The 14,393-nt window shown below is 39.8% G+C and overlaps 1 protein-coding gene across 2 annotated transcripts in view; it reads right to left on the bottom strand.

Annotated features, from left to right (window-relative positions):
* Window positions 1-14,393, bottom strand: part of LOC142097723 (uncharacterized) — a 138,366-nt gene that overhangs the window by 28,601 nt on the left and 95,372 nt on the right. For both annotated transcript variants that reach the window (XM_075179802.1, XM_075179803.1), the window contains exons 25-26: window positions 8,733-8,825; window positions 2,087-2,291 (exon numbers count right to left, since the gene is read on the bottom strand). In XM_075179802.1, coding sequence (XP_075035903.1) covers window positions 2,087-2,291; window positions 8,733-8,825 — 298 coding nt within the window. The remainder of the gene's footprint in view (window positions 1-2,086; window positions 2,292-8,732; window positions 8,826-14,393) is intronic.

Genomic DNA, 14,393 nt, shown 5'->3' with positions numbered 1-14,393 from the left:
GGTTAACAAAGTCAACAAATAACACTTCGACGCTGTCTGTCTTTTACATACTTGATGGGATCTCAATGATGAATGCTCTGTACCATGGTCGTCTAAAACAAGAGTTATTGACGTGCTATAACTACTGTAGTTTTTATAAATTATAAACACTACACTTGAAAGTTGGAGGAGGTATTGTGGCCCCGGTACCAAATTGGGTACCAGGGCCACTCCACTATGCAGTCCAGATAGAGGCGTATCAGATATTAAACAACGTTGACTGTTGCTGCCAAATCATAAATTAATGAAAATGACCTGTCATCGTCAAAAACAAGAGGTATTGACACGCTCGATCTACACCCTGTATATGCTGCAGAGGATGTAGGAGCAGACAGCTGTGCAGTGGAATTCAGACCATTTGAAGGCGGAGGTATTGTGGCCCCGGTACCAAATTGTGTACCGGGACCACTGCACTATGCAGTCCAGAAAGCTACCTCGGTGAAACGTTTTGGACTAAAAACAATATTGTGAGGTGTGAGGTGTTCAGAATAGACTGGGAATTAGTGGAAATGATTGTTATTGAATGTTATTGAGGTTAATAATAGCGTAGGAGTGAAAATAAACCAAAAAACTTGTTTTTAACACTTTTTATGTTTTTTTCAAAATAAATCTGAATCCAAAACCTTAAATCCGAACCAAAACCTTTCGTCAGGTGTTTTGCAAAACAAATCCGAACCCAAAACCTCAAGCAAATCCGAATCCAAAACACAAAACACGAGACACCAAAAGTGGCCGGTGCACATCCCTACTAGAGAGAGCATGAATATTACTGGCCTAGACAGAATTTGGGTGGACAATGACCAATTATGGCAGGCTGCATTAATCCCACTTCAGACTGGTCACTAGGTTCGGTGCATTTAGGCACGTGGCAAGCACGCACATAGAGGGACTAAGGTTGAGTTGACCACAAAATGGGTGTAATTTACGTTTAACAATGCTGTCTGTAAACATTGCATATTTACACCCATTTGCTGAGCCATATGTATCTTAATATCTTAAGATTTGTGTTGCTTGGCACCAGAAGCATATGTACGCGGTTTACGCCTGGCACACATCACAGACAATTACGTCCCACTTGCACCTATGTTTTTATCATTTATATTATGTTCCACAAACCTATTCGCTATTAGGCATTAATAAAACTTAAAACACCTCTTACATACAGCAGAAACCACACATGCCCACAAAAGCGTAATATATGTACAAGCAATGAAGAAAGCACCAATCAGCATTAGCAGTGCATTTGTTAGCAGCCAATTACAAGTAGTTTACAAGTACCAGACACTGTCATCATCATCATCCTTTATTTACACCTACCCCTGACCACCCACAAATAATATATATATATATATATATATATATATATATATATATATATATATATATATATCTATATTTTTCCCATTCTTCATCCACTTGCAGTTCTGCGTACACACTGTTACTGTACTTGACCTATGTTAGAAGACCTGATTCAGCTACGTAAGCGCCAGCTGGCATAAGTAGCTGAATCAGAAAAATCTATATGGGCGCATAAGCGCGTGTCAACTCTCTGGACTTGCGCAGAGCAATTTCACTCTACATCATCCCCACAATATACATGCACTCAATGTACAATCAGGAGTGGAAAAGGACCAAGGTGACTGATTGGAATTGCATTAATCTACTCTCACTTACATTACATTTTTGGATAACTAAGTCTTATGAGTATGAGTTTGAAGCATTCTATAACGAATAACAGATTTGATTGCTGGGAAGGAGATTTTCTTTTCAACTTGCATAGAGTATCTTATAATCTTTATAGTAAAATTTGATGCTTTTGATTTGGATATTGTGAAATTTCATTAAAGAACCCTCTATATAAACACAATATAAAATCTAAGCACATAATATGTATAATTGTAATGTTTTGAGGGTGTGTGACAACTTTCCTGATGTCATAAATTCCAGTATGTGTTCACCTTAATGTATTGAAATACTATGAACCACCTTTGCTGTCAGAGTTCAGTTCGATTTAGCAAATGCAACTTAAAAAAAACAAAAAACTTACTTTGCAATTCTGTTTGCATTTGTTGTACCAAATGATTAAGCTTTTCTAAGTACAAAGGGAGATCATGTCGAAGCATTTGTCTTAGACCACTCTGCTTCCACGTCTGGTGAATGGCTTTCGGACCATACTGCAGGATTTCAGTTATATCCTGGGACACTGCCAGAGGCCACCCAGCTGCTTCATGGAGAAAGTAACACTGCTGCACCTGCAAAAAACCCAAAGGAAATTAGTCTGTGTTTGCTTTTAATCTTAGGAAATAGTTGGGCATACATACAACCTAATTGCCAGAGCACCTGCCTTGTTACTTTATTGGAGTGTAATGTACTATGCTTGACAGCATTAATTACGAAATGTAATTCAGTATCTTATATATAAAAATCATTGGTCTTGGTTTGTTTGTTTTTTCGGTTATGCATTCAGACACCCTGCACCAACTGGGATGAAACCAATGCCAGGTGGTACACCAGTTGGATCCTGGCCAGGTTTTTAGGGGGGTTAGGATCTTGGTCAGACCTCCTGTTGCTGTACATTGGTCAAAACTTTGAACTGGGGAGCCTGCTCTGAATCTTCCACTGGATGGATTTGGATGAAAACTTCACAGAGTGGTAACACTGTTATTATTATTATTATTTTTTATTTATAGAGCGCCACAAAGTGTCTGTAGCGCTGTACAGGAACAAACAGTAGGGTAGTACAAAGTGAAACAGCAAGGTACAAGTAACAATAAACACTATAACTCAGGGAGCTCAAAGCACAGCTAAAGAGAAAGGCTGAGGTAGAAGGATATTCAGCACCAGCTGGAAATCTGTGCCCAAGAGGGTAGGCACGGCTGAAAGGCTAAGAGTCACTGAAAGGTGCAGAGAGAAACGAGAGAGGAGTAAGAGGGCAGAAGGCCCAAAAAGGAGGTGGGCTAAGTAGCTGGAGAGCACAGTTAAAAGTGGAGGAAACAGAAGGAGAGAGGGCCCTGCTCAAAGGAGCTTACAATCTAAAGAGAGGGGCAGAATTACTGAAGACACAAGGGTGATACGGGTATAGAGTCACACGGAACGATAGAGGAAGGGATGAGAGGAAGAGGTAGTCCTCAAGGTGGGTAGTTAAGTGGATGACTGAAAGGCTTTTAAGAAAAGATGGGTTTTTCATGGCTGTTTAAAACTGCACAGATTGGGGGATGTTCTGATGGAGCGAGGGAGATTGTTCCAATGGAGGAGGGCAGCGTGGGAAAAGTCTTGAATGCGTGCGTGAGAAGAGGTAATCAGAGGGGAAGAAAGGCAACGATCATTGGCCGATAGCAGTGGGCGGGATGGAGTGTGAATAGAGATTAGGGTGGAAATGTAGGGAGTAGTGGAGTTGGTGAGGGCCTTGTATGTGAAAGTAAGGAGCTTGAAAAGGATTCTGTAGGGGAAGGGGATCCTGTGTAGGGCCTGGTAAAGGGGGAGACAGTTTAGCGGCGAGAAATGAAGATAAGTCTAGCAGCTGTGTTGAGCACAGATCGAAGAGGAATGAGATGAGATTTGGGGAGGCCAATAAGGAGAAGGTTACAGTAGTCCAAGCGGGAGATGATTAGAGAAGAGATGAGAGATTTGGTGGCATCCTGGGAAAGGAAGGGCCGAATGCGAGCAATGTTACGTAACTGGAAGCAGCAGGATTGGACAAGAGAATGAATATGTGGGGCAAAGCAGAGAGAGGAGTCGAGGATGATGGCTAGGCAGCGAAGTTGGGTAACTGTAGAGATAGAGGAACTGTCAACAGTAATAGAGAGATCGGAGGGGGAGGAGATTCCAGATGGAGGAAAGACAATGAAGACGTACTAGGGGGTTGCAGTCACGGTCTGACCTCCCATTGGTGTACGCTGGGCAAAACTTTGACCCAAGGAACCTGTTCTGGGCCTTCCACTGAATGGATTTGGATGAAAACTTCACAGAGGGGTGGCACTTGCTCTGGGATGCCTCATGAAGTGATTAGAGTCCCAGTCGGACCTCCTGTTGGTGTACGCTGGCCTGGACAGAACTTTATGTAGGGAGCCTATTCTGGGCCTTTCACTGGTAGGATTTGGATGACATCTTAGCTGTTAATTAATTTTAACAAAGATTCTGGTTCATGTTGACTTGATAGCATCACAATGTTGCTGCAGATTTGTCAGCTGTGAATCTTCCGTTCCACCACATCCCAAAGGTGATCTATTGGATTGAGATCTGGTGACTGTGAGGCCACTGGAATACGCTAAACTCATTGTCATGTCACTGGAAGCAGCGTGTGCTTTGTGACATGGCATTATTCTGCTGGAAGTAGCCATTAGAAGATGATCAGACTGAGGCCATAAAGGGATGCATATGGTCAGCAACAATGCTAAAGTAGGTTGTGGCATTTAAACAATGCTCAATTGGCATTAAGGGGCCTAATGATGCCAAGAAAACATTCTTCACACCATCAGACCACCAGTCTGCACTGTTGGCACAAGGCAGAATGTATCCATGAATTAATGTGGTTAAGCAAAATTCTGACCTTCCAGTGACAAGATGGACCTCCTATGCCACTCTGTCCGTTATGTTGTTGGGGGACGGTTCAGAGTGCCTTGCTACCGTCCGCCTTTCTTTATCCCAAATGCGCCCTCTAACTGTAGTAGGAGGGGATTAAGCTGCTGCCACCACTGGAATCCTTAGCGGCATCCAGAACCGCGTCCTTCTGGGCAACTGTCACTACTAGTGTACCCCCTTGCTGGTACACCTTGGCTGGTACCCCTGACCTCTTGCCTTCAGATCAGCATTGCTGTGGATGGTACCCCTGGCCAATCACACTAGCCAGAGCTGCAAGTCGCGGGTAAAGCGTTGGTACTGGAAAGCTGGGCCCAATCCTCAGAACAGCCAGAAAACAGATTAGATTTGGTCTAATCTGCAGGTCACAGAAATTAGGCTTCAAAGCAAGTTCCGTAAACAGTGATGTTTATTAGCTCAGGAAGTCCTAAAAAAGACAGTTATAGCCACTAGTTGAAGGTACTAGGGACATCCAGAAAGGTACAGATAGAAAGATACATTTCAGTACAAACCAGTGCTCTTATTATACACATTCTGACACACATGACGAAAGGGGGGGAACTCCGCCCCCTGATCTTCCCCAACCCCAACACCTGAGTTATTTTTAGTATCAGGAAACAATATGTTTTCCAAAACATGGATTTAAATGTAATGCAACGTTAACAAAATTTGCACAAATCTGCTATATCCCAAAACCTTCTGTGTGCATTATTCGGACAGGATCTGAGATGCACGATAACAACCAACACTGCTGAGTGTACAAGTTAAACAGATGTGTTGGCCACTGAGCTGGAAAGGTCTAATTACCATGAGGGACTTTCTTTGGAAAAGTTATAGAAATCCAATCATGACATCCTATCTCAGAAGTTACAAATCAATACCTCAGAAATGAATCCATTTCCTATACAGAAATATAACACAATATAATAAAATAAGTACATTTCTTATACACAATATCAAGAGTCAGTACATTTACAGCTATATAAATTGGCACACTATGATATTAATTTAAATATATTATTGTAATAAATTATATTTATCTACATGTTGAAGCAGAACTCTGTCAGACTAGACAATGTTTTTCCAGCCTTCAGAGTCCTGTTTTGGTGAGTTTATGCCCACTGTGGCCTCAATTTCCTGTTATTAGCTGACAGCAGTGAAACCTTGTAGTCTGCTGCTGTAGCCCATCCACTTCAAGGTTCTATGTGACATGCATCTAGATATGCTCTTCTGCATACTACTGATGTAATACATGGTTATTTGTGTTACTCTGGCCTTCCTGTCAGCTTGAACCAATCTGGCTATTCTTCTCTGACCTCTCTCATTAACAAGGTATTGTCACCCACAGAACTGATGTTTACTGGATGTTTTTTGTTTTTCACACCATTCTCTGTACACTCTAGAGACTGTTGTGTGTGAAAATCCCAGAAGATCAGCAGATTCTGAGATACTCAAACCACCCCATCTGGTACCAACAATCATTCTTCTATCAAAGTCACAAGTTTATGTCTACATGCATTTATTAGATATTTGCATTTGCGAACAGGTGTACAGGTGAACCTAATAAAGTAGCTAATTAGTGTATATACTGTATATCTAAACAACCAATATATTAATTTTGCTTTCTGGAAATATAGGGATGATGTGATTTATCCACAGAAGGAATTTTATTTGGTCATGTGTGCTTTGGAAAACTCCAGATGGACTTTCTTATGTCTCTTTCTCAGCATTGGGGCCTCCTGGGCCTCCAACCATATAACCCTCTTTCATAGGGGGTATTCAATTGGCCGCGTTACTTTTAAAAGTAACGCAGCCTGCGCATTATTACCGTTATTACGGTAATAGTGCACGTAATTACCCTTATTACGGTAGTTCTAACGCCGGCTTTTTGCTCGCAGCTCCCTGCGAGCAGAAAGCCAGGCTAAAACTACTGTAATAACGGTAATAGTTTTAGCGCGACGGTACTTCGGGGGGAATTGAATTTCCCCCATTAAGTTAGCGATGGATGATGTGAATAGAAACTGTGCTTCCTTGCATCTGAAGGTCAGCTTGAATCTGTTGGCCAATTGATGGAGGCGCTTTCTAACCATTCTAACAATCCCGTGCTGCAATCTTTGATCAAGTTTTCTCTTGTGGTCACCCTCATTGCAATACACATAGTGACACAAACAGGAGAATGTGTCCTTCTTTATTCAAACCTGTTTAATGAGCGTTTTCAGTTGAGTTTAGTTCAGTTGAGTTTTTAGTCCAAAGAAAAGGAGAATTACCTGCTTGAAATCTAATTATTTCTAACTACCTCTAAAAGGTGCCAATAATTTTGTTCAGCCCATTTAAGGAATTTTATGTGGAATAAGTTGTGTAATTTATTCTGCTTTTTGTGATTTATTCCACTGCAAACCAAAGGAATACATTTGTGGATACCAAAATATATTTTAATTTCAACAATTTTCTGAAAGACCAAGGGTGCAAATATTTTAGCCACAATTGTAAAAACACTGTGGGGTAAATATATCATACTCCGGTTTCTTCAAGTAGCCGGAAATCGGCGAGTTGACAGCTAAAATTTAAAGCAGCGCTGCCTTGTAAAGGGAAACTTGCCTTTACAAGGCAGCGCCGCTTTAAATATTAGCTGTCATCTCGCCGATTTCCGGCGACTCGAAGAAACTGGAGTATGATGAATTTTCCCCTGTGTCCTTAAATAAAGACATAAGGAAAGTCTCTAAGATTCAGAAACAGCAGGAAAATACTTTGCCAATTATCCTATATAATATTGACATTAGATTTTTATGGTTAACTAAGAAAATATATAATTATTGTCTCATCCATACTAAAGGTTCCAGTCTCATGATCACATCCTACAGAACTTCATTTACTGAGTATATGTTAATCAGATTACTAGAATGTACCTTTGTTTTACTAGTATTTCTTAGAAGTGAGGACGGAGTGACTCATTTAAGACTTATGAAATTCTAGTATTCTCAAGGTAACCTCATTTTATAACAGCTTCGTGGCTGCCAGTGTCATGTACTCTAATGAATAAAAATACAAATGCTCACTTGTATCTGTTTGGGGGAAGGGATCCCATGTATTTTATATGTTTTTACAATATTGTAGTCTATAAGAGGCACTGCTATTTTAATTGGGGAAATAAAGTGTAATGCACCAGATCATTCTAGTTTTGTTTTCTCTTCTCTTTAGAGTGTATTTACCAAAAAGAGACACAACAAAAGTAGATTTAGTCTCTGTTAAAAAAAATTACTATCTAAACAGGTGTCTTGAACTATTCTTTTTTAGCAGTGAATCCAATACTACTACTAGTGCTTTGGTGATCTCTCAAGGGGTCATTTTTACACACAGTTGAAGATGTTTTTCCATACAACAGATCAGCCCTCTCGTAAAGCTAATCACATGACCAGATTGTTACAGAATTACCTTATCACATATAGTAACATTGGCACCTGGGCTGAGCATATTAACTCAGCCAATTCATTGGTTATGTATAACACAGGGATGCAGAGCTGTCTCCCTAATACAGTGCAGGACAGCTCACTATGCTTCCCCTTCAGTAGCTGAGGAAGGCTACTCTATTTTACTGGCTAAGGAATCACATGTCAGTGACCTGGGCTTATAAATGCATGAACTTAAGTGGGCACTATTACTACACTAAGTTCTCATGTCCTTATTTGCACTTGAATATTTTGCTGGTACATCAACATGATAATTCCTTCAAATGAGCCAAGGATTGCCACCTCAACAGGAACCACCAGGTTCCCAATTGAGGAGGCAGCCAAAAATGAATTGTGACACGGTGGGCCGAAATTGAGGCAAAGATAATACATTTGCTAATCTGTTTGGCATGGTTGAAGGTGTGAAGAATGGCTCAAAAATGTTGCAGTAAATCAGTATCTATATGTTTAAGTATTTAGGGAATACCACTATCATGAATGGATTAATTTTCTCCAGCGGAAAGTGGGGCAGAGAAGCCCAATTAGAGGAGAATTGCTGGAATTTACTATTTAGAGTAATTATCTTGTCCTTCATTAGCAACAAGAGGATTGTCTTTCATTAGATTAACAACAAATCAAAACTCTTAACTGTTGTCAAGCTTTACTCACAGTTTTCTGAAATCCTCCGATGTATGTATTAATTTTCTTATTCATTTCCACAAGTCGTGTTTTGAATTTAGATGCAAGGCTTCCTAGTATGTTCTGAGACAGGAGAGACAATCGTATTAATCTTGTACATCTACTAGTTGCATCAAAATCTGGTTTATAATGCAGTGACAAATGCTGTATTTGCTTTAAAAGTTCCTTCTGATTTTGTCTTTTTCACAGATATCGACTTGGGGAAGAAATGTAAAGAAGAGATGGAGAAGACAGATACAAATTCTAAATAACTGAAAGAGAAAAAGAAATATAATGTATAGCTTTTCCACTTCTCACACACAATTATAGTAGAGGCGCAATATGAATTCCCATCTGTCTAACATCGATTTTATTTGCTAAATCTTTGTGTAATTGCTGCAATTTCCCCCTGCAATTGGTTTCCCTGTAAAATCTATACAGTGGAGGCCACTATTTATTAGCACAGGTAATCAATATCCAATATTCAACCAGCAATCAGTGGATTCGAAGACAAAGACAACGCTGAGGCATGCAATGCTATTTTGTGAGTTAAACCAATATTTATTGAATTGAAGCAATATTTATGTGAATGCAGCCTACTAATTCACAAGAAGCTAATAACATTTGTAAGGCATGAAGTATATGTGACACCAGCCATGTGAATGTGTAGTATAGTTGACACCTTTTCTGGAGATAACATTCTGGCCTTCGTATCTCTGTTATGTTTCTGCTCTATTCATAACATAGCGATGAGTCCCATCTTTACCGGCCAAGGGGCATCCCTAGTGTACAGCTGCCATGTTGAGCAAAAGGTTCAACAAAAGACCTCCATTATCAGCCCATGTTCTTCATGCCCAAATCTAAATTACTGGTATTTATTTACCTTGTTGATAGATCTAATACTATATAATATTTTTGCCTTTTTATGTGAAAACTCCTATACAAATGGTTCTGGTGGTATGTATAATTGATGAGAGGACAGCAGAACGGCTAGACACATAACTTGTTATCAGTAGATCATTTAAGTAAACCAAGTGATATTTTAGGTACTGTGGTACAAAGTATTCTGTGTGACTGATGTGTATGTATTTTTTGCTTTTTTGTAATACCCCAATAATGTCCACTTGAAATTAAACTTAGTCCAGGATCATTCACATTAATAGTCTCTATTTGTCCACTGTCTACATCAGTTCAACAAAACATATGGAAAGTCAAGACTGAGATTTAAACACTGTTCCTTATTTGTAATCCATTAAAACGGAGACATACTTAATCATATTTCCAAAATGATGGGGTGATATATTAATGAAATTAAAGAAGAACCTATTTTTTTTATAAGTAAACCACACCCACCCAGCTAGCATATGTGTTCCTGAAGCTGATTGACAGTTACAACAGCTGTCCAATTGTTGTATTCATTCAATGTACTCCAGGTTATTGGTCCTTGGACTGTTACAGGTGCAAACACAGTGTTTATAATGTGAGGTACCCAGGCATAGAAACCTTACAGTTATACCAGTTGGTGTTATGGAACTTATTTACTTTTAAAAAAAAGTTTTAAGTAAAGATCTTTAAATATTTGGAGTTTATTTCAAACAGAGTAGCATTTCCCATAAACATTTTGTTATTGCTTTTACAGTTGTTGATCTATTAACGTTTGTGTTGTAAATATTGTAATATTTTAATTAACTACAAGATTTTCTAACCTTGCGAATAACCTAATGCTCTTTTTGGTTACAAGTTGGTCTAACTCTTTTCTGAATTCCCTCAAAAAATACATTATTTTTTTTCTATCCACAATTTACATTTTGTGAATCCTCATGGGCAGGGCCGGATTAAGGGAATGGAGGCCCCTGGGCTAAGGGGGCCTCCATTCCCCCGTCAGGCCCCCCCCCCTGATCCGAGCTGCCCGCGTCCACCCCCTTCCCCCGGATCCGAGCTGTCCGCGCCCCCCCCCCCCCCCGGCACTTACCTCTTTCCCCGGCGTGCTGTGCGCTCTTTACCGAGGAGATCTCGTAAGAGTGAGACTCACGAGATCTCCTCAGTAAGGAAAATACAGCGCGCCGGGGAAGGACCGCAGTGAAAGTGCTCAGCCCCTGACCGATCAATACTGCTGCTGAGCACTTTCAAGGGCCCCCTGGATGCCATAGGCCCCTGGACTGTAGCCCAGTTAGCCCTATGGTTAATCCGGCCCTGCTCATGGGTTTAACTCAGGACAGTGTTGGTAATATACTATCTCCTTCCTTTCCAAATAAACATACAGAGGCTTCAGATGTTTCTTTCCTTGTTGCTTGTATACAAAGCATAGTCATTCTGGATTTTATATTTATTATTATTGTCATAATCCATTTACTTATATATAAGTGATGTGAAATATCAAGTAAGGGTGGACTGTTTAATTCAGGGCTTGAAGATATGGGATCTTTCCATGCACCCATTATACTTCTTGTGTAACCAGTGCTTTGTACATGTTTTATTGAACCCTCTGAATAGCGTACCAACACTACACATGAGCACTGTGGAACACTGGATGGGTCATCAATGCAGCATGTGGTAGCCTTGTATTCATGATCCATCCACTCTAAACACCTAACCCTATTTGAAGTGATAGTTAAGTTGCAGGAGTAAACATAGCTTAGACAAGATGTACCCAGGGGCAGGCCGGGCTGGGGGGCAGGGGGGCATCTGCCCCCAGGGTGGCCCCATAGTGGGCTACCTTGGGCTGAGTCACTGAACCACCTTCCTTTTCCTTGCTTTAAGAAATTCCTAAAAGGCTGCTGAGTCGAGTCTTGCCCCCCGGGCTCAAATTTGCCAGCCCTCCCCTGGATGTACCACAGTGGCATGAAAAGCGCCAGTTTGTAGTGCTTAAATTGAGAAGACATGATATTTAGCAACCATAGACAAAGCACATTGTTAGAGTGAATTATCTTGGCTTAATAATCTGGGGGCTAGAACATTTCTCTCCCTGGAAAAGTGTCTCCTTTTAATGGCTTACATATAAATCTATGTGTTTCTGAGCATTCAGAATCATTTTACCACAAGTTGATTCTACCAGTGGACAAGATATAGTTTGATGCTTCTGAAATAAAGGCTTGTTTGAAGGGTTGCTATTGAAGTAGAAACTAATGTATATAATGATTTTAGATTGTAAGCTCTAGTGAGTCCTCTTCCTTCCTGTTCTTATTACCTATAACTTTTTTCCAGACTATCAGTAGTTGTGTTGTGAGTTAGAAACATAGAATTTGACAGCAGATAATAACCCATTTTTTTAAACTATGGTAACCTCAAACCCTATATGATCATTAGTTATTTGTAAGGATGTGCTTATGTCTATTCCAAGCATGTTTAAAATGCTCTACTGTAATAGCATCTACCACCTCTGATGGGAGGCTATTACACTTATCCACTACCTTTTGTGTGAAGTATTTTTTCCTAACATTTCCTCTGAACCTACTTCCCTCCAGTTTCAGTGCATGTCCTCGTGTTCTAATACTTATCTTCTTTTGACGAATGTTTACTTCCTGTACTTTGTTAAAACCCTTGATATATTTGAAAAAGGTTTCTATCATGTCCCCCCTTCCCTTCTTTGCTCCAAACTATTCTAGATGAGGCCGTACCAATGACCTATACAGTGGCATTATTAATTATTTCTTTTTGCTACTGATGCCTCTCCCTATGCAACCAAGCATCTGACTGCCTTTATCATTGATTTGTTACATTGCTTATCTACTTTTAAGTAGGGGTGTGCACCGGGCACTTTTAGTGTTTTGGGTTTTGGGTTTTAGGTTCTGATTAGCTTGAGGTTTTGGGTTCTGATTTGTTTTGCCAAAACACCTGACGAAAGGTTTTGGTTCTGATTTCCGGTTTTGGGTTCTGATTTATTTTTTAAAAAGCATAAAAAGCACTAAAATCCTGTTTTTTGGTTGTTTTCCACTCCTACGCTATTATTAACCTCAATAGCATTCAATAACAATCATTTCCACTAATTTACAGTCTATTCTGAACACCTCACACCTCACAATATTCTTTTTAGTCCAAAACGTTGCACCGAGTTAGCTTTCTGGACTGCGCAGTGGAGTGGGCCCGGTACCCAATTTGGTACCGGGGCCACAATACCTCCGCCTTCAAATGGTCTCAATTCCACTGCACAGCTGCCTGCTCCTACATCCTCTGCAGCATATACAGGGTGTAGTGCGAGCGCGTCAATGCCTCTTGTTTTTGACGATGACAGGTCATTTTCATTAATTTTGGATTTGGACCCAACACTGAATGTAGTTGATATGCATCTATCTGGACTGCGTAGTGGAGTGGCCCCAGTACCCAATTTGGTACCGGGGCCACAATATATCACCCTCAATTGGTCTGAATTCCACTGCACAGATAAAAACAAAGAAAATAGTATTAAAAATGGCAGTTCCTCTTTTATGGAACTATAAAAACAAAGAACATAGTAATAGAAATGGCAGTTCCCCTTTTTTGGAACTATAAAAACAAAGAACATAGTAATAGAAATGGCAGTTCCTCTTTTTTGGAACTATAAAAACAAAGAACATAGTAATAGAAATGGCAGTTCCCCTTTTTTGGAACTACAGAAAAAAAGAATGTAGTAATAGAACTGGCAGTTCCTATTTTTTGGAACTACACAAACAATGACCGTAGTAATAGAACTGGCAGTTCCTATTTTTTGGAACTACACAAACAATGACCGTAGTAATAGAACTGGCAGTTCCTATTTTTTGGAACTACACAAACAATGACTGTAGTAATAGAACTGGCAGTTTCTATTTTTTGGAACTACACAAACAATGACCGTAGTAATAGAACTGGCAGTTCCTATTTTTTGGAACTACACAAACAATGACCGTAGTAATAGAACTGGCAGTTCCTATTTTTTGGAACTACACAAACAATGACCGTAGTAATAGAACTGGCAGTTCCTATTTTTTGGAACTACACAAACAATGACCGTAGTAATAGAACTGGCAGTTCCTATTTTTTGGAACTACACAAACAATGACCGTAGTAATAGAACTGGCAGTTCCTATTTTTTGGAACTACACAAACAATGACCGTAGTAATAGAACTGGCAGTTCCTATTTTTTGGAACTACACAAACAATGACCGTAGTAATAGAACTGGCAGTTCCTATTTTTTGGAACTACAGAAATAATGAACGTAGTAATAGAAATGGCAGGTCCTCTATTTTGGGACTGCAAGAATATATTGCTCTATAATATTTTTTATACTTTTTCAATTATTTTTTTTATATATTTTTTTTATTTATTTTTTTATTTTTTTGGAGATTTTTTTAAAATTTTTTAAAAGATTTTTGGCTAATTAACAAATTGATATGGACTTATCAGAAACAAATACAGGACAAAAGCACCACTGGACTCAGCAGCACAGACACTGGCCAAAGCACCACTGGAATCAGCAGGACAGAGCACTGGAAAAAGTATTACTGCACTCAGCAGGACAAAGCACCACTTGACTAAATAAATCAGCAGGACAGAGCACTGGACAAACTACTAATTCACTCAGCAGGACAAAGCACCACTTTAGTAAAGTTATCAGCAGTACAGAGCACATCAACCTCCCTTTTCACTAACCACAGGGAGAATGAAGATGGCGGCCGCGAGCGGTGCATTTATG

This window comes from Mixophyes fleayi, chromosome 7, assembly GCF_038048845.1.
Source record: "Mixophyes fleayi isolate aMixFle1 chromosome 7, aMixFle1.hap1, whole genome shotgun sequence".
Lineage (NCBI taxonomy): Eukaryota > Metazoa > Chordata > Amphibia > Anura > Limnodynastidae > Mixophyes > Mixophyes fleayi.
Note: the sequence above shows the minus strand (reverse complement) of the source record. Positions and strands in the feature narration are given on the sequence as shown.